At 35.9% G+C, this 21,175-nt stretch overlaps 1 protein-coding gene across 8 annotated transcripts in view; it reads right to left on the bottom strand.

Moving 5' to 3' along the window:
- Positions 1-21,175, bottom strand: part of THOC1 (THO complex subunit 1) — a 56,644-nt gene that overhangs the window by 8,980 nt on the left and 26,489 nt on the right. For 7 of the 8 annotated variants that reach the window (XM_078347845.1, XM_078347846.1, XM_078347847.1 and 4 more), the window contains 7 exons: positions 20,363-20,494; positions 3,233-3,333; positions 1,811-1,877; positions 1,563-1,613; positions 1,402-1,472; positions 577-693; positions 35-100 (listed from right to left, as the gene is read on the bottom strand). In XM_078347845.1, coding sequence (XP_078203971.1) covers positions 35-100; positions 577-693; positions 1,402-1,472; positions 1,563-1,613; positions 1,811-1,877; positions 3,233-3,333; positions 20,363-20,494 — 605 coding nt within the window. The remainder of the gene's footprint in view (positions 1-34; positions 101-576; positions 694-1,401; positions 1,473-1,562; positions 1,614-1,810; positions 1,878-3,232; positions 3,334-20,362; positions 20,495-21,175) is intronic. The other variant, XM_002757108.7, reaches the window with a different exon arrangement.

The raw sequence follows: 21,175 nt of genomic DNA, 5'->3' as shown, positions 1-21,175 counted from the left end.
AAGCAACACTTCATGTGAAAAATGTTCAACTTGCCTTGTTTCTGATTTGCAGGCTTCCATATTATCAGGACAAAGATTCCAAAGCCTTGTTAACTCCTCACTACAAAACAGATACACAAATAAATACATTTTTTATGGACACCATCCTCATGTGCCTTGAAACTGAATAGAAAAACAATACAATGCAAACAACAGATTTGGGATGTTGATAGTATGAGTTTTACTTTTCTCAATGATTTCTGGTATTTACAATACCTAAAATTATTCTCTATATAAGCATATTATTATCTATTATAATTCTGACTAATAATGATATAATCTTTAGGTTGTTTCCTAAAAATATTCAAGCATAATATAAAGCAATGAATTTGAATTTTAACTGGAAGGTAAGAGAACTCAAGGATTATGATATCTTGCAGCAACTAGAAGTGAGCTGCATCAGTCTAAACAATTCTACTGTCTGTGAAATGGAAAAAAGTGGCATAGCCATTTGATGTTAAGAGATGGAGAATTCTTACAGTAACATCTTTAAAATACAAAAATAAGAACATCCCACATAAAGGCAAGTTCACCTACTTTCCCATCAGAATTTTTTTGCTGGGTCCTTTCCCTAGGAAATCCTCGGGTGCTGTTCTCTTCCGAATTATTCTCGTAGGTTTGGTATCTGATGTTCTGTGGTGAACAAAACATACACTATTTTTTGAATTACAAATGGATAGCAGAAATAGAAGAATGTTTAATGTAAAAGAAAATTTAGTTATTGTTTTCCTCCTAAAAAAGATGAAAACTGGCTGGGCACAGTGGCTTACACCTATAATCCCAGCACTTTGGAAGGCTGAGGTGGGTGGATCACCTGAGTTCAGGAGTTCAAGACCAGCCTAGACAACATGTAAAACCCTGTCTCTACTAAAAATACAAAAATCAGCTAGCCATGGTGGTGCATGCCTGCAATCCCAGCTACTCATGAGGCTGAGGCATGAGAATTGCTTGAACCTGGGAAGTGGAGGTTACAGTGAGCCAAGATCGCACCACTGCACTCCAGCCTGGGTGACAGAGCGAGATTCCCATCTCAAAACAAAAGATGAAAACTTCATGTTTCTGATAGAACAATTATCAGAAATAAGACAAAAATGCCACATTATAGGGCAAATTACACAGAATATATATACAGTCTTCTCAATAATTTATATAGATGTTTGCTCTAGGAACTTAATGACAAGAAGTTTTTGAGGTTAAAAAAAATACAAACAGAGGTACATCAAAGTGATTGTACTCTTACAGAGTTCAACTTACATTTTTTATATGAAATATATATACATATCTTTACATGCTATAATCATATCAAAGCATACTTTGAAAAGCCTTTCTTATATATAGTTCTTGTGATGAGTATGTATTTACCTTTCTTTCACAAAACTTGGGCAACCTTCATTTTTCCATGAGTTCCAGTTTTCTTCAGTGTTTAATATATGCTGGGAAAAACAAATTCTATTTTGGTTAATGGAATCCTCTGAAATTCTCTTTCGTGCTAAAAAGAGGATGTAAACATAAAAATCACATACCTCTACCATCTTTGAAAATCTTTCTCCATCGGGGGGGTTTTCAGATAGTAGCTGTGATTAGAAAGAATATACTAAGCTTTCAACAACTTTCTGCATCATAGGAGTGGTTTGTAGGCAGAGAACCAAGGAGTGTTTGTGGTCTTGTACCTGAGCTTAACTTTATCCTTATTTTCCTATTTGGGGCTGAAACAAAGAAAATTCTAAATTTCCATTTTTTCAATCATGGGTTTGTTGCGTGTTGAACTTACTTGATAAACTGATTTTGTAGTATCTTCAATCCAAAGTGATTGTTCATCAGTTAAAACATAGTTTGAACTAGGGAACAAAGCAATGAAAGCATGCTTGAGTTAGAGCAATGCATATTCAATTTTAAGGTTTAAAAAACAGAAGGCATGTAACATGTAATATGCTGTGGATAGTGTCAAACATTACCAAGATAAACATAGTCACAAATGAGAGGATTATAAGAGAAAATTCTTGCATTTATTCCTCAAGAAGTTGGTACTGAAAACATAAAAGCATGTGCAGGAGAATAAAACATTCAATTAATCCATCAGATTAGCTATGAACAGAGCAATAAATGTTTCCTAAAATAAGCTGAATGTGAAATGAAAACCTCTGATTTGATATTAAGATATTTGTATACATAATGCACATTCAGTCTGGCATGCTACATTCCTTTAAGATACATTCAAAATACAACAAATAAAAACACCCAAACCCTAGGAAAGGTAACAGGCAAACCCATATTGTTACCAGCTGCCATTAATTGAGAACTCATTATGCACTAGTGATTTAAAGCCATCCTATAAATATTGATAGCTGGGATCTGAACACTTTACATGCATTATTCACTGAATTCTCAGAACAAATACAAGTACGTATTAAACAGACTATGGTGGCTCAATGATTTGCTCAAGGCCATAAAGCTTTAATTCAAACCTAGGTCTGACTCCAAAGTCCTTGATCTTTCTACTATGCCACACCAAACATCCAAAATAGATAGGATAAGAAATAACATTTTTTGAGTGTTTACCATGTGCTAGTACCTTAAAATTACAAGTGTGAAAGAGCTGTACTACAGCCAGCAAATGATAAGCCTAGGATGCAAACCCAGCAGGTAGTAAAGTCATTATATAACTAATACTGCATTGCTCAGTGTCCTTAACACAAATACTGTCAAGTAATAGTGAGCTGTACTTTCATTTATGGACAAGACAGAAGGATATGGATGGAGGGATTTAGACAGCAGACAGTCTAATGAGGTTTTGTGAAACTCCGAAGAAATGAACTCCTTTTGCTTAAAGATTTCCTTTGCATCTTTTAGCTCAAATGTCCTACACAGCTCCACACCTTATGAGACATGTATTACTGGTTTAGTCTGCAAATCAGCTTTGGAGGCGGTCTGAGGGAGGTGAGAAGGGAATGATGAAGTTTGGACTCGAGAACTCCTGGTAAGCCCTGGAGTTGGGCAGGAAAAACTCACACTGACAAGACATATTTAACATCTTTTCCTTAAACAAATATCGTAACTAAAAGCCTTCAATAATCAGCTGCAATACATGTGTTTTAGGGATGCAGCCCTTATACATGAAACGTCCGTTTCATAAGCAAGTCCTTTTTTTTCTTGGCTACTGTTTACAAATTGTTTACTACCCATTTTATCTTACCTTTTGAATTTGACCTGCCCCTTGAGATATTGGAATAAAATGAGATACTGCAACAGGATGTGTCGACGAAAGTTACTGTCACTCAGTTGTAAATCCATCAGCTACTCAAGAAACAAGCAAACACATACAAAAACAACACATTAAAATCAAGTTTTGCCTGATGGAACAAAATATGCTACTATAGAAATGGAAGATTCCAATTCAATTTAAAAAACATTTTTTGAGAGTTCACTGCATGGGAGGCATTACCACACAAGCCCACAGACAGCCCAGTCAAGGTTTCATTTTGATTTCTTGACTGTTTTATGCCATGATGTATTCATGTTGGTATAACAATGCTCTATCTGTGGTCCTGACATGAGGATAAAATAAGGCAAAAATATAAAAAAGTAAGCTAGGCATGGTGGCACAAGCCTGTTAGGAAGCTGAGGAGGAGGATCACTTGAGCCCAGGAGTTTGAGATCAGCCTGAGCAACATAGCAGGACTCTAAATTTAACAAATAAATAAATAAATAAAATTAAAAAGTAAAACCGAGGCTACTACTTTCCTACATACGAAGGAAGAAATAATGGCTAAAGAAGGCATGGATAATAGCACAATATCAAGGGGTACCACTCATTTTTGCAGCCCTACAAAGTGCCTGCAACAGAGGCAACTAATCATCCCTGATTAGATGGGCTTTGCTTTTAGCTTTTAATGAAAATTGCATCATACTTGTATTATCACAGAATCTGGATTAGAAAGGAACCTGAAAGCCATTGGGGAAGTTCTTCAGCGACCCTGCCATCCAGCTCTAAGAATAATCTCCAGTGTTGAAGGAAGGTCATTCTGATTATGCACATGGAGCACTGAACGGAAGCTAGTCTATATCCACATTCTCATGCTAGTTCTGCCTTCGAAAACTACAGCAACAAAGGAAAGCCACATTCTTCTAAATGAAAAACCAGTAAGGCAGTTGGAAGCGTCAGTGACTGGTTTTTGGTTCAATGTCCCAAGTTCCGCTGGCTCTGCTTTACATGGTTTGGTACCACCTACTAATGCCACCTAACACACACAAGCCTTCTTATTCACTGGCAACCCCTTCCACACTTCAGCTCCAGGTCTTTAAAGAAAATAATTAATGATCAGCCTTCCAGTCAAGTTTCCCTCAGTTTTAAGGATTGAATATATTTGATTGTTATTTATATTAGCTCTCCTATCCCAAATTGGTGATGTGAATGACCGGCTATCAACCTTCCCTTCCTCCAGGCTCTGGGCAACTGGACTGTCTCCACTTAGGCTGTTAGTTCCTTGCCCTCAACTCCACAAACAGGCATATCTCTCTGCTCCAGCTACCCACTACTGTGGCCACAGCTAGGCCTGGGGTCACTCACAGCTGCCCCAGATCTGAAGTCTTTAACTCACAATCCTATCTCACCACAGCCTCCATCCTTCCCAGTCTCTTGCTCAGTTGCTCCCAATATACCTAACACTTGGATCTTAATGAGACTTTAAGGCCCCTAACCCATCTATTCTCTGCCTATCTATTAGTCCCATCCTATTTTAGTCTAAAGAGTTAGCAAACTTTTTCCTAAAGTGTCAAATAATAAATATTTTAATTAAGGTTATGTGGGCTAAGAGGCATATTATGGATACCATGTAGGTATTTAAAAATCTAAAATGTGGCCGGGTGTGGTGGCTCACACCTGTAATCCCAGCACTTTGGGAGGCCGAGGCGGGTGGATCACTAGGACGAAAGATCGAGACCATCCTGGACAACATGGTGAAATCCCGTCTCTACTAAAAATACAAAAAATTAGCTGGGCATGGTGACATGTGGCTGTAACTCAGGAGGCTGAGGCAGGAGAACTGCCTGAACCCAGGAGGCGGAGGTTGCGGTGAGCCAAGATCGCGCCATTGCACTCCAGCCTGGGTAACAAGAACAAAACTCCGTCTCAAAAAAAAAGAAAAAATCTAAAATGTAAGGGGGAAAAAAAAATCCCAAAACCACCAAAAAAAATCAATACAGATGGTGGGCCAGATTTGGCCTGTAGGCTATATATATAGTCTGCCAACTCCTGGTCTAGACTACAACAAATCAGCTGGGCGTGGTGGTGTTCGCCTGTAGTCCCAGCTAATCTGGAGGCTGAGGCAGGAGAATTGCTTAAACCTGGGAGGCGAAGGTTGCAGTGACCAAGATCGTGCCACTGCACTCCAGTGTGGGTAGCAAGATTTTGTCCAGGAGGGAGGGGGAGAACAAGTGTTTTTGTCAAGATCAGCAATGACTTATTTGTTGTTTTGAATCCTGTGAACACTCTTTATTGACCTCATCCTACTTGATATGCTTGGCTTCTGTAAGTCCATGCTTTTCTAGTTTTTCCTCTAATCTCACTGGTTACTCTTCAATCTTCTGCTCTTCTCCATTCTCCCTTATCCATGAGTTTTCTCCAGGATTTGATTCAATATTTTCTTCTCAATCTACACTCTCCCCACTAGCTCATTTCATACACTCTACAGTTTGAATTACCATTTATAAACTGGTAACTCCTACAACTATACTCTCAACCTAGATCTTGTTCCTAATCTCCAGATTTGTATACTCAACAAGCTATTACACATTTCTACTTCAGTGTTCAACTCACACTCGATCAGATTTCATGAACAAAGTAAAACATATCAGTTTCCTCCACAAAAGCTGTTCTCCAGTGTCAGCTAATTAAATGAGAAGCTCCAATATCGAGCAAATTCAGGAAGGCTTCCTGAAGAAAGCAGCATCTAAACTCTCAACAAGGAATAAAGATAAAGGTGGAGAGTTGGGGTAGTGGGGTGGGGGAGCAAGAAGGGGAGCCAAATAAGAGACTGACCTATTTGAAGGACCACAGTACACAGTTCAATACATCTGGAGTAGAGATGTGAACCCCTGGCTTAAAGAGATGAACCAAAGTGGCTAGGCAATGCTTACTAGGTCTTCATTTTATTTTTGTTGAAAAATTTTTCTTAATAGAAACAATGGATTGAAAATAGGAGTCGACAAGACCCTGAATAAGGGGTGGAAAGGATCTAATGTGATTCAAGCTAACTGCTTCACATTATACTTAAGGAAACTAGGTCCAGAAAAGTTAAAACTACCTATACAAGGTTACACAGCTAGTGTCAGAGCTAAGAGTAAAACTAACACACTCAATTGTACCCTTTCTTTCATAATACATACTATCTAGTTCCACTTTTCTTTGGTTATTTAAAAAATTATACCATTTACACTATGTCATACGTCAAACATTTCATTATTATTATTTTTAGAGACAGGGTCTCACTCTGCTCTCAGGTTGGAGTGCGATGGCACCATCATAGCTCACTGCAGCCTTGAAATTGGGGACTCAAGCAATTCCCTCGCCTCAGCCTCCTGAGTAGCTAGGACCACAGACATATGTCACAATGCCTAGCTAATTTTTTTCTTTTAATTTTTTTGTAAAGCAAGAGTCTCACTTTGTTGCCCAGGCTGTTGTGAACTCCTGGCTTTAAGCAATCCTCCAGTCTTGGCCTTACAAAGTGTTGGGATTACAGGCATAGGCCATCATGCCTGGCCCAAATGTTTCTTTGTAAATGTCTTTGTATCTTGAGCAAAGGGTTTTCATTGTCCTTAGCTATATGTATGTATGTATTTAGTACAGAAGGGTCTTGCTATGTTGCCCAGGCTGAACTTGAACTCCTGGGCCCAAGTGATCCTCCTGCCCTGGTCTCCTAAATAGCTGGAACTATAGGCATACACCATTGCACTAGGCTACTGTCCTTAGTTTTTATGGCACATCTTAGCTCAGGCCTCAGTTTTCCGGATATTCTAAACCTAAAAAGGCTCATGCTTTTTATTTCAGTCATCCTTACGTCCCTTTCTGTCAATAAATTTTACATATAAATAATATTCCCAGGTAAAATTATATGAAATCTTCCATTTCTATCAATTTAACACAAAATACTTAAAAAATGTGTGCTAGAAAACAAATTATTCAGAACATTCTTAAAATCTCACCAACTGTTAGCTGAGATAAAATTATTCAATTTCTAAATTATAAAATATTTTAAATGTTCAGAAAGGTATAGTTAAGTAATATAACATTCATGTACCCATTACCCAGTTACATATAAAATCCTAACATTTCTACCTATTACACATCTGTTAAAGAAACAAAATAAGAGACACAGTTGAAGTTCCCTCTATAACCTCCCTACTCCCTACTCCTATTCCCCTCTCTCCCTCTACTATGGTAACCACTACCATGTATTTCACAGTTAGGATTTTTATACACATTTTATATTACTACATATGTAAACATCTATAAATAATATATGGAGGTACTTTGCATTGTTTTAAATTCTATACAATATGCACTATTCTTCAATTTGCTATTTTCATACAACGCTATGTTTGAAATTTACCCATCTTAATACATGTTGCTCTAGTTCAGGGATTGGCAAATCTTTTAAGGACCAGTCAGAAACCATTTTAGGCTTTATGAACTATATGATCTCCGTCACAACTATACATCTCTGCTGTTACAGAGCAAAAGCAGTCAGTGACAAATGAATGAGGTGGCTGTGTTCCAATAAAGCTTATGATTCTTATTTACTGTTTTCTGAGATAGGGTCTGACTCTGTCACCCAGGCTGGAATGCAGGAGCATAAATACGGCTCACTGCAGCCTTGACCTCCTGGCCTCAAGTGATTCTCCTGCCTTGGCCTCCCCTGTAGCTGGGACCACAGGCATATGCCACCACACTCAGCTCATGTTAAACTTTTTTCTGTAGCGTTAGCAGTATCACTTTGTTGCTCAGGCTGGTCTCAAACTCCTGGTTTCAAGCAATCATCCTGCCTTGGCCTCCCAAAGTGATGGGATTACATACAGGCTTGAGCCACTGCACCTGGCCCAATAAAAATAATTTACAAAAATAGATGATAGGCCAGATTTGCCAACCCCTGCTATAATAAATCCATTTTCAGTGCTTTATAGAACTGTGATGTAAAATTATCATAATTTATCAGTCTTCTGCTTGTGAACATTGACACTGTTTCTAAACTTTCATTTACAAATACATCATTTACAAACAATGGTACAGTGAATCTTCTTACAGATTTCCTTGTATATGTGGGTCCTATGTAGGGGCCATATTTAGGAACAAAGTTTTAACTTCACTAGTTTTTACAAAAGTGTTCTGCAAAGTGGTTGATTCAATTTATATTTCAACAGTGTATAAAATTCTCATTTTTCCACATCTTTGCCAATACCATTATTGTTAGGCTTTTCAATTTTGGCCAGTTTGCTAAGTGTGAAATGGTTATCTCATTATTTTATTTGCATTAGAGATGCTTAGCATCTTTTTAAAGCTCATTCAGTTTTCTACATCTGTAAACAACTTGTTCTTATCATCCTTTCAGTTTTTCATTTTGGTTGTCTTTTATCAATGGAATATTCTGAATACTAATCTTTTCTGGTTATGTAGATGGCAAATATCTTCCCCTAGTCTGTGGCTTCTCTTTTTATTTTACCTATGGTATCTTTTACTCTTCAAGACTTTTACATTCTTAAGTCTTAAATATTTATTAAATTGATATTTTCCCTCATAATTTATGCTTTCTGTAGTTCAAGAAATCTCTCCCTATTCCAAATTTACATATTTCATTTTTCCTTCTGAATGTTTAAAAGTCTTGCTTTTCTTATTCATACTTTCAATTAACCTGGAATTGATGGTACTGAGGTATAGACTCTATTTTAATTTTTCCATATGGATAACGAATTGTCTTTAAATAAGATTTATTAAGAATAATCCATCCTTTCCTCACTAATTTATAATGCAATCTCTTTTGTATATTAAGCTTTTCTATAATTCAGACTTTCTATTGTTTCCATTTTCTTCTTCTTTATACTGGTACTAATAATTACCTGCCCTAATTACTACTGCTCTATAGATCTTAATATCTGACAGGGCAAGTGTTCCTGCTTTCTTTAAATTTGTCTTATGCTTGGCTCTTTGCTTTTCCATAAAAATGTTAAGACCGACTTTTTGAGTTCCCTCAAAAAAGTCCATTTGGTCTTTATAATAAAACAATTTATATTCCTTTGGGTACAACCTAAAAGTTAAAAAACTCATTTGGATATTAATTCAAAATACACTGAATCAATGAATCTGAGGAGAAGGGGTACTGGGTCTATATCTACAAATGTAGTAATGTGGCTCCATTTTTCTAATTTTTCTTTATGAAGATTACGCCTAGGTATTGGAGAGCTTTCACTGCTATTCTGAATAACATGTTGTAATTGATTACTGGTTTATAAGAACACTATTGATGTTTCTCTTGCAATCTTGCTGAAGTCTCATTAGTTCTAAGTTTCTTGGTTCTCTTGGATTTTTCTCTGTAGACAATTACATTGTCTTCAAATGGGGATAGTTTACTCTTTGCTTTTTCCAATACTTATAACTCTTATTTTTTTGTTTTTTTCTCTTATAGAAATGGTTAGATCCTCCAGTACGATGTTGAACATAAATATGGTTAGTGTCCATCCATGTCTTCTTTTTGGATTTAATGGGAATACTTTTTGAAGTTTCATAACTGTGTATGATGTTTGCAACAGGGTTTTAAAAATGAGTCCTTTTATCAACTCAGAGAACATTCTTTTCTACTTTTTTATTGAATATTAGATTTTATTGAATTTTCTTGGCTTCTGAGATGATCAAACACATCTTAAAAATCTTTAACATATTTTATTTTTTCAGACACAGTCTTGCTGTGTTGCCCAGACTAGTCTTGAGCTCCTGGGCTCAAGCAATCCTCCTGCCTTGGCCTCCCAAAGTGCTGGGATTACAGGTGTAAGTCACTATGCCTAGCCAATCTGTTGTTAATCTGGCATTATATTTATCTTTCTGATCAACCATACTTATATTCCTAGGATAAATCATATGTCTCTATTTAAAAAAAATAATTACTTCACTTAATTTGTGAGTTTATAAAACATATTTTATTTCTATAAATACAAAACATTCTATTTATGTGTGACATGAATATATATACAAGTTTTTCCTTGTTCTGTCCTTATGGGGATTTTATTTGTAAATTATAATCTTATATAATGAACCTGGGGGGGCACTTCTCTTTTTCTAACTTCTGAAAATTTTCATTTATGATAGAAATTATTTATTCTTTGGAGTGTTGATAAAATGTGCCTAAAAAAATCTCTGGGCCTGAAGTCATTCAAAAAGTGTCATTCTGGCTGTTATTTCTTTAACGGTTATTCACCTATTTGGTTTTCCTTTTTTTTTTTTTTTTGAGAGTGTATTTTGGTAATTAAATTTTTCTACATAATTTTAATGTTAGGCTTCAGAATTTATTAGAAGTTGTTCATAATATCCTCTTAATCATTTCAAATATCTCTAATTATTTCAGTTTTTACTGTTAATATTATTTGCTGGTATCTTTTCATTTTCCTTGCACAGGCTCTGGATTTCTTTTTATAACATTTCCTTTTCAAAGAAACAATTTTTGGTTTTGCTGATGTTTTATGCTTTGTTTTATTTCACTAAGTTTTGCTATTATTATTACTTCCATTTTCTTGAGATTTAGTTCGTACTTTTTCTAACTTCTTGAGTTGAATGCTCAATTTGTCACTCTTTCTTGACATTTTTTCCATTAATGCATAGGAAGCTGTAACTGTCCCTTTACATCTCCCTTTATTTGTAACCCACACTTCTGACATATAATTCTTCCTGTAATTACAATTTTGATATGCATTTATTACAAGTTTGGAATTTCCATTATGATTTCTCCTTTAATCCTAGGAAATGCACTTTCGTTTTCATATATTTGCCACTTTTTAAGCTATCCTTTTTGCAGCTCTAATTTTATAATCTGATTTGATTACAGAGAAATGTGTCCAGAGAATGTGTTCTTCATCTGTAATCTTTGAAATTTCTTGAGAATTTCTTTGTGACCTAGTACATGGTCAAACTTTGTGAATATTCCACATATACCTTACAAAAATAAATAAATTGCTTCTATTTATTCTGTACTACATCAAGCTTATTACTTTCACTGTTCAAATCTTCCATATACTTAACTAATCTTTAGTCTGCCTGATCTATTGGTTCTTTATGGAAGCAGTTAAAAATATACCACTGTAATTGTGGGCCAACTTCTCATAATTTTGTTTTTGCTTAATATATTTGAGGATATATTGTTAAGTATATATAAGTTCTTGACACCTTCTTGGTGGTTGATTCCCTTATTACCTAGTGTTCCTTGTCCTATTTACGCGTTTTCCCTTAAATTCTATTTTGTTATTTAGGTAGCTTTCCTTTTGTTGGTATTAGCCTAGTATGTCTCTTTCCATCCTAATATTTTGATCCTTTTGAAAAGTTTTGTTCTAGGTATATATCCCTTGTGGATGTAAACTGTTCCATCTTCCATTTATTAAATTTTTCTTGTGTTCTTTTCTTTTCCACATAAGTTTTAAGCTTCTTAGGTCTGCTTTCTTCCTTCTTAATGAAAATCATGGAATTACAGAACTTAGCTAAGCAATGCAAGTGAACTAGTAAAGGATAAGATTCTAAGATGCAAACCTCATTAAAAGGAAACTGGTGCCCCCAGAAGACAAACATACCAATGGCAATTTGGTGCATTGGAAGCTCAGAGTATCTGTGTAAATGTGAATTTGTTTTGCTCTTGAGCCCCCAGTGAGGTAAAGTAACCTTGAGTTAGTTCAGAACGTTTTTAATCCTTAAAAGTGCTTTTATATGACCTCTAGTTGGCCTAATAATTTAATAATCTTTCCTGTTGACTAAGTGTTAGGCTTACTTTTTTTAACTTTTGTGTGAAAACCCATATAAACTGTGTATCAGGGAGTGGGCAATAGGGTAATCTTTCTGGGGCATGACTATAGGAGTTGCCTATTTCTCAGAAAAGAAATGAGTCTATGAAGGGAATACAGCCTGGACAGTTTCTACAGTATATAACTCTGATCAGATTGTGTGTCTTAAGAGATTTCTAGAGAGGTACTAAATCTCTCATGTACTTGATTTTTTTTTTTTTTTAGAAAGAGTCTCGCTCTGTTGCCCAGGCTGGAGTGCAGTGGCACAATCTTGGCTCACTACAACCTTCGCCTCCCGAGTTCAAGCAATTCTCCCACCTCAGCCTCCTGAGTAGATGGGACTACAGGTGTGCACCACCATGTCCGGCTAAATTTTTTATTTTTAGTAGAGATGGGTTTCACCATGTTGGCCAGGCTGGTCTCAAACTCCTGGCCTCAAGTGATCTACCCACCTCGGCTTCTCTACGTGCTGGGATTACAGGTGTGAGCCACCACACCCGGTCTCACATACTGGATTTCCTTTTTAAATTGTTGAAAGGCACCATTAAGTGCTTACATAATCCTGGACAAGGTGTTAAAATCTGCCCGGACAATTAAGAAATCAAGCCTAAACTCCAAATGTTTTGAATATACCCATTTTCTCTCCAGATAAGGAAAAAAAAATACAGGCTCCACAGTTATATTTACAAAAGCCAGCCACAATTTAAACTTTTAATTTTCACAAATGTGTTAGATATTATATTAGGGACTAGAGGACTGAACTATAAAACAGTTTTCTACATGGAATAGTACCTTCCATATAGCTTATTCAATTGAAATAGAAAACATTTGGTTTCTGAGAAAAAGAATGTATAAACAATTGTATAAAAACAACTAAATTATAAATTTAAATAGCATTCCTACTTTCTTTTTTTTGAGATGGAGTCTCACTCTGTCACCCAGGCTGGAGTGCAATGGTGCGATTTTGGCTCACTGCAACCTCTGCCTCCCAGATTCAAGCAATTCCCCTGCCTGAGCCTCCCGAGTAGCTGGGATTACAGGCACGTACCACCATGCCTGGCTAATTTTTGTATTGTGTAGAGATGGGAGTTTTACCATGTTGGCCAGGCTGGTCTCTAACTCCTGACCTCAAGTGATCTGCCCACCTCAGCCTCCCAAAGTGCTGGAATTACATGCGTGAACCACCATGCCCAGCCCTACTTTCTAATAATTCTTTCCAAACTTTCTTTCAAAAAAAATTTCTTAAAAAATGAAAAATTTAATTTTAGTTTAAAGGCCTCTCAGTGTCCCTGCTAAGCTACAAGAGAAAGTAGCTGCCCATTGAAGGCAGGAGCTATCAAGTTTCAACCCTTTTCTTTAGCAAAACAATAGCTTAAAGGTACAGTCTCAAAAAGTTTTAAGAAACTTTCTGTACTAATACAGTAATGCGTTGCTTACCTACAGGGTACATGCTAGGAAAGATGTCATTAGGCAATTTCCCCATTGTGTGAACATCATAGAGTGTACTTAACAATAGTATTGCCTACTACACACTTAGGCTATATGCTGCAGCTTATGGTTCCTAGGTTACTAACCTGTAGAGCATGTTACTGCACTAAACACAATAGGCAACTGTAACACAATGGTTAAGGATTTGTGTATCTAAACATAGAAAAGGCACAGTAAAAATGTATTATAATCTATAATCTTACAGAACCACTGTTGTACATGGGGTCCACTGCTGACCAATTATGTGGTCATTATGTGGTGCCATTATGGGGTACACAACTATACTCTGAAGTAGACTTAGAAGGCTATAGTGTTCCTCAGTAAAATAAATACCAAAATTTTACATTTTAATTTCATTTTCCTTAATACTCATACTCAATGTAAAACAAACTCTTTAATGTTTTACATTACTACTGTTTGAAAGTTTTCAGTTTAAAAGATGATTTTATGACTTTCCTTTGATTAAACCACAAGGCAAAAAAAAGATACAAATATGGAATTTTGGTAAATATAAGATGTTTCTGCCTTTAAAAGGCTAAATCAAATGAAACTTCCTAATTAATATAGGTTATTTTGCTGTTACCTGTATTATTAATACTTAGGATTACTTATGCATAAACATGGGTGAACAACTAAATCATGCTGTGATTGAACAGCCAGTGTCTATATATTGGTTTTCATAAATCTCAGACAATACTGAAAATTATATGAATCTACAGAATACTCTTATGCTATCTGGTAAAGTTTTAATACTCTACAGGATTATACAGTATTGAAGAAATTTCTATAAAAAATTAAAATTCAGACACAGAAAACATAAAAAGTCCCTAACACATGATTCTCGATCTGTCACCCAGGCTGGAGAGCAGTGGTGTGTTCTCAGCTCACTGCAACCTCTGCCTCCGGGTTCAAGCAATTCTCCTGCCTCAGCCTCCCAAGTAGCTGGGATTACAGGCACCTGCCACCATGCCCAGCTAATTTTTTGTACTTTTAGTAGAGACGGAGTTCCCCTATGTTGGCTAAGCTGGTCTCAATCTCCTGACTTCAAGCGATCCACCTGCCTTGGCCTCCCAAAGTGCTGGGACACAGGCGTGACTCACTGTGTCTGCCCTGACCTATGTTTTTAAACCTACGTTATCTCTGACTATATATTAACATGTTTGTTTTTCATAACATTCAGGATGAAATAAATCAGTTAATGTTTACATATTAAACATACCTGATTCAACTGTTTTAATCTTCTGTACCCTGTCTTTAGTCTTCCTAGAGGGCTGCTACTTGGTAGCATCAATCACATTAGTTTATCTTGCTTGTATAACCATGGCTTGACTCACACATAGAGGGTATTCTAAAAATAACAATGACTGAGCATGCTCTAAGTTTTCTAATATGCTCAATGATATTTAAAGAGCTGTTCTATTTGTCAGGACCACAGAGTTCAAAAATGTCACAACAGAGGGTAGCTCATGGCCTCCACCCTGAGGACCATTACAATTCAATTTTATTTATATTAAACAATATCAATCATAGGAAAAGGTTTTAGCTATAGTATTTACCTTTACAGGATGGGTAAAAGCACACCTATATGCTAAGACTGACATGACTGTCAGCAAAATACTTCTAAAGCAGTGATCTCTAACCTTTTTGGCACCAGGGACTGGCTTCATGGATGACAATTTTTCCACAGACTTGGGGTTAGGAGGTAGAGGGAATGGTTTTGGGATGATTCAAGTGCATTACATTTATTGTGCACTTCATTTCTATAATTATTATATTGTAATATATAATGAAATACATATACGACTCCCCATAACATAGAATCAGTGGGAGCCCTGAGCTTGTTTTCCTGCAACTAGAAGGTCTGGGGGTGATGGGAGACAGTGACAGATCATCGGGCATTAGATTATCATAAGGAGCACACAACCTAGATCCCTCATGCTCAGTTTACAATAGGGTTCATGCTCCTATGAGAATCTAATGCTGCTGCTGATCTGACAGGAGGCGGAGCTCAGGTGATAATGTTAAGTGATGGAGAGAAGCTGTAAACAAAGATGAAGCTTTGCTTGCTTGCCACTGCTCATCTCCTGCTGTGCAGCCCAGTTCCGGAGCTATCTAAAAACCTCCCATACCAAAAACAACTAATGAGGTTAAAAAAATTGTAGGATAGTGGTTAGCTTGCCCACTTGTTAACAGGAGGGTCTTGCTTCTGCCTTCATTTGCTCCTAACTAGGCTGCAGTGTATCGCATAAGAGATCTATCTTAGCCTTCACTACATAAACATTCAGCCTTAGGTACCTCTCAGTGAACATAGAAAGTACAAAAAAATTAAGGCAGAACCTCTGTATGGATAGTTCTTACTAAAAAATATGACAAACAGTCCTAATTTGAGGCCTCTTCACACAATGCAGCGACTTTGCAGAATTCTGAATTTTCTTTCTCCATGAACAAGAATGATCTAATGACCACACTAGGGTCAACAGTACATCACTGTGGTTAATCCCACCCTGTTAACTGCTAGCTACTGAGTATTCCATCTGCTCATTTTGGTCGTTGAGTCTCAGATGGAAAGTGAGAAGCATGTTATTCTAAAGAACTGGGTAACCCTGAGGCTTATATCTAGTTAGCATTGTTATATTCTTTTCTGTGAGAACTTAAAAGATCCAAAAATATATTTCTTTAACCATCATGTTAATAATCATGGTACTTAAATGTTTTGAAATGTTGTTCTGCTTTTACATGCTACACAGTAAAGAGGGAGGAATCCCTAAAATACCAGTGCCTTTTATTTGGTATGATAAGTTGGACAATTAGAGGTAAAATCCTCCCTTAAAATTTCTGAATCCCTGGACTAACCTTAAAGAACAGATAAATTTCCACTCCATTAAAAAATAAACAATACAGGTATCTCAGCACTATATTGAGTAACTAATATGCCCAGATTATTTTGCTCTGCTAACAACAAAACTATATTGTTGGGCATTGGTATTTACAATCACTCTAGATAGCACAAAAATATGGCTCTTGAAAACTACAATGCCACTTTGTAGGGGAAACTTCTATCTTTAAGAAAGAAGATATGGGCTGGCGTGGTGGTTCAGTGAAGTGATAGGCTATAGAGTTATGCTCCAAATAATCATAGCTTTAGATTTCACTTTAGCTCGCTCTTACTGGCAAGGAATATAGCACCTATATCCCTGAAAAATCGAGACCTTTCCCATGACTTATCAAATCTGTATCAGAAGCTGAAAGTAACATCAGGCCCAAAACTGGCATATGTTTAGGTGTGAAGGCCTTTTTGGGAATCCTAGTATTAAAACACCATGTAAAGTATAGAGATGCTGGAAGGCTTCTTTCAGTGCAGAGTAAAGCTTATAAAATGTTGTATATTTTTCAGAATATAGGTAATGTGTTAGAAATATTTTCACTTAGATAAGTAGTAAACACTGAAAATTCACCAAAAAATATGAAGAATGTACAGGAGGACTGTAAATTTAAGATAAAGTTGTTGCTTAAGGGGCAACAAAGGGAAATGATGCAAAACATTACATGCCTCACATTCTCTGGTATAATTCTGCACGTTTTTCTTTTTCCTAGGGTAAGTTTTAAACTTCTCAAAGCTGCTTTTACCTTTCTCGAGGTATTAATTAATGGAATTTCAGTGCTCAATCCTTAAAGTTCATGCTCTAACTGCTGATAAAAGCAAGTTCACAAATATTCAGAAAAGGAGAGATACTATTAGAAAGCCAAGTATGATAAAGTGAATGGCGAACGATACAAAAAGCATCAAATATTCCACGGTGGAGATTTCTCTGAAAATATTTAATCCTGCTGTTTTTCATAATTAAAATATCTTTAGAAATTCTATTTGTTCGGGAGGCTAAGGCAGGAGAATAGCTTGAACCCAAGGGCAGAGGTTGCAGTGAGTCAAGACTGTGCCGTTGCACTCCAGCCTGGGCAACAGAGTGAAACCCCATCTCAAAAAAAAAAAGGTATTTTGTTAAAAAAAAAAAAACAAAAAACAAGACGAAAAACAAAATCTATGAAGACATACAGAGTTTTGAAATAGCTGTCATGTCCTGAGAAATGTGGACCTGTAACTCTTAAAAGTATACAACTCTTACTGGATGTTTTATTTTGTAACTTTTTGCCCTGGTAATATTAAACTGACACCTCTGCATTCTAAAAGGTAGGTATCTTTGGGAAGGTTCCTTGTTAAGCAAGGAGAAGAGCTCTGGGATTTTCTTCTCCTCTTCCACATAAGGTAGAAGAAAACTTCTGAAATCTTTATTCAACCAAAAGGTTTCTGTTTGTTTCATTTAAATTAACAAATATAGCTGGAGTTTTAAAAATCCAATCTGATTAAGTCTTATTAGGTAAATTAAATCAGTTTATACTTGTTATTACTGACATACTAACTCCCCTCCTTTCTGCTCCTTCTGCCTTCCCTTCCTGCCATTTGCTGGATTTATAAAGTAGTATAAGTTCCTCCCTGCCTCCCTTTGATTTATGCTCTTTGAGAGCAAACAAGTTGGCTTTCTTTTGGTGGTTACCCTTTGAATATACATAAAAAGTCTAAAGTTATTCAGTATTCCTTTCCTACTCCTGAAGATGACAAGAACTGCCATAATTTTAAATTACTCATTAAACATCTCTGCTTTCCCCTTCCATATTATTAGTCATCTAGTTAAGTTCCACATTAATAAAATTTTTTAATTAAAAAAATTTTAAATTATTCATGACTTTTTTTTGTGTTTACAGTCAATAGTAAATTTACTGTCATATTTTTCAATTTTTGTGCTCACCGTTGCCTTCTGTATCCCACTCCATTCTTATGGGTTCAATTTCCTTCTTCCTGAAGAATATTCTTGAGTAGTATTTTTCAAAATGAGAGTCACTGAGTGGTAAGTTATCCTGGTCTTTAAATAAAAATGTCTTTCTTTCATCAATAGTCTTGAGTATATTTAACTCGGTATAAAATTCTAGACTGAATGTCATTTTTCTCTCAGCACTTTAATATTTCTCTACTGTCTTCTGGTATTAATGGTTGATAGCTGTTAGAAATCTGCTAACAGTCACACTGCTGTTCCTTCCCAGTATATCTGTCTTTCTTATCCCTTAGTGGTTTTTGGGTTTTCTCTGAATGCCCACAGTTATGGCATGACGTACTGAAGTGTAGATTTATCTTTCTTTATCTTGCTTGGCAGTTGTGGCACTTTTAAGCTGAGGATTTGAGATTTCCTTCAATTCTTTGCAATCCAGTTTCTCTACCATTCCCTCCACTTTCTTCTCTGGAAATCCTATTAGACAAATGTTGGAAATTCTCAATCTATTCTCCATGGCTTTTAACTGCTCTTTCACTTTAAAAAAAAATTCTGTCTGTGCTGCTTGTTGAAGTTCTCATCACTTTCTTCAGTTCACTAGTTCTTTGTTCATCTATGTCCACTGTATAGTTTAATTCTGTGTGTTGTGTTCTGGTTTCAATGATTTATATTTTTCATTTCCAAGACTCCCAATTAGTTGTATCAACTGTCCTATTTCATTTCTGCCTGCTTCTGTTTCATGATTTCTTGGTCCTTTTCAATGAATGTTATTTCATCAATTATCTTTTTGAGTATCCAAAACATACATTAAAGTCTTGGTCAGCTTATATATTTCATCAGGAATAAATATATGTATATCTCAATAGTTGATTTTGCTGGTGATCCTTCTTAGCATTAGATTTACGGATTTTGGAATTTTAATTTATCAGAGTTTTGAACAGGAGCCTTTTCTTTCAGGATGTTTATTTACTTCTTTTCCCCTCCCTCTCTGTGTACATTCTTCCCTGTCTAGCAGTTTTGCATCTGCTTCTGCCAGGGCCCCTGAGTCAAAAAGTCTGGAAGAAGTCTTATGACAACCTCTTGGAGCAGCTGTTTCATAAGTATAATGAACATATCACATATCTGGTCACTGAGCAAGCAGACGAACACAAAACTGTCTTTGTTATCCCTAGGCCCACAACTTCCTATAAAACCATAGCTCTTGGCAGAAGACTGGCAATATTTTTTCTTAGTTTCTTTCCAAAAGTGGATAAAGTTCCACCCTAGTCCTTGGCTTCAAGAAGTGAATCTGGCTCTGGCCCCTTGTCCCACATGGTGCACATTTCATCTCTGTTACTTGTAGCCAAACTCCTGGACACCACCACCTGCCTTGGATACAGAGTCCAGCAGGCCCAGGCTGTAGTTTTGCTCACTACTTGGCATTTCTGGTCCATGAAGATATTAATCTTGTTTCTGGAAGCCCAGCTTTGTCTCTTTTGTTTTCTCGTTTATATTTTACCCGTCATTGCTATGTGTTTGGAGCAAAGGGAGTGAGTCGAAACATAAACTCAATGTGCCATTTTGACTAGAAACTTTACATAATCTTGTAGCATCATATTTGAACAAAATTTACTTTTTAAAATGTATAAATAAGATTAACAAGAAAGTTTTAAACCCATTACTTGTACCTAAATAATATTATTTTCATAAGTACAAATTAAATCCTAACTTGATGTTTAAAATATATAGACATGAAAATAATTAAACTGCATTTATTCTAAAATTAGTCTACAAAACAGACTTACTGTAGAACTACTTTCACCTTTGAAATCAAATTAGTCCTGCTTGAGAAAGGAAGAAATGGGACTTTCAAACTAACATTAATCAGCTTTAACCAAAAGTACAATAAGAAACATTTTTATTCAACTTAACTTAGAAAGGCTGTCAGCTAAACAGAAACAAAACAAGACCATTTTTTACTATGCTTAGTGAAAAAGAAAAACTTATACCTTTTCACTTGTTAAAAATTTTGCAAAATATACATGCTCTCCGCCTGTTTTCAATTCTTCCATCTTTTTTCTTGAGGCCTGAGTATCATCCAGTTTGTAACTCTTAAAAACAGCTAAAACTTCTTCAGAATACTGCAAAATAAAAATATTAGCTTTATTCAACATTGTTGCCAAAATTTGTTTAGTTCTTTTCTGCATCAAAATACCTAGAATTTACTCCCAATCATGTATTTATATTGTAAAGCATACCAACAATAAAAATTATTATAGCAAAATGAGATTAAAAACCATTTTGTATGATATTTCACTTACTGTAAAAGTAGGAACAAATTCTCTACTCCTAAAGATATGATTTCTTAAGAAGTTTGTGTAAGGGGCAAACAGAGAAGGGAACACTTTAAGACTATACAGAAATTTACCAGTGAAATTCTCTTATCACCTGTGGATTAACTCTAAGGCATTTCTTGTGCTAAAGACTGACCAAATAAATTCCATCAAATTCTGCCCAGTTAGAATAGACAATTCCAGGTCATTTTTCACTAACCACTTAATCTGAATTTGGATGGTGCTACTCGCACAAAAATTTGCACATAAAATAAAAACTATTAAAAATAACAGAATACACACCATGCTACTTTGAGAGAACTACCTATTTATCTTAGATTTTGATTATGACAAAAAAGGACAACTGATCTTTAAGTAGCCAAGAAAAACAAAAATTCTTCTAAAACAGGATTGGCAAACATTTTCTGTAAAGGACCAGAGAGTATCTCAGGCTTTGTGGCCTGTATAGTCTCAGTTACAACTACTCAG

This window comes from Callithrix jacchus, chromosome 13, assembly GCF_049354715.1.
Source record: "Callithrix jacchus isolate 240 chromosome 13, calJac240_pri, whole genome shotgun sequence".
Taxonomy (NCBI): domain Eukaryota; kingdom Metazoa; phylum Chordata; class Mammalia; order Primates; family Cebidae; genus Callithrix; species Callithrix jacchus.
Note: the sequence above shows the minus strand (reverse complement) of the source record. Positions and strands in the feature narration are given on the sequence as shown.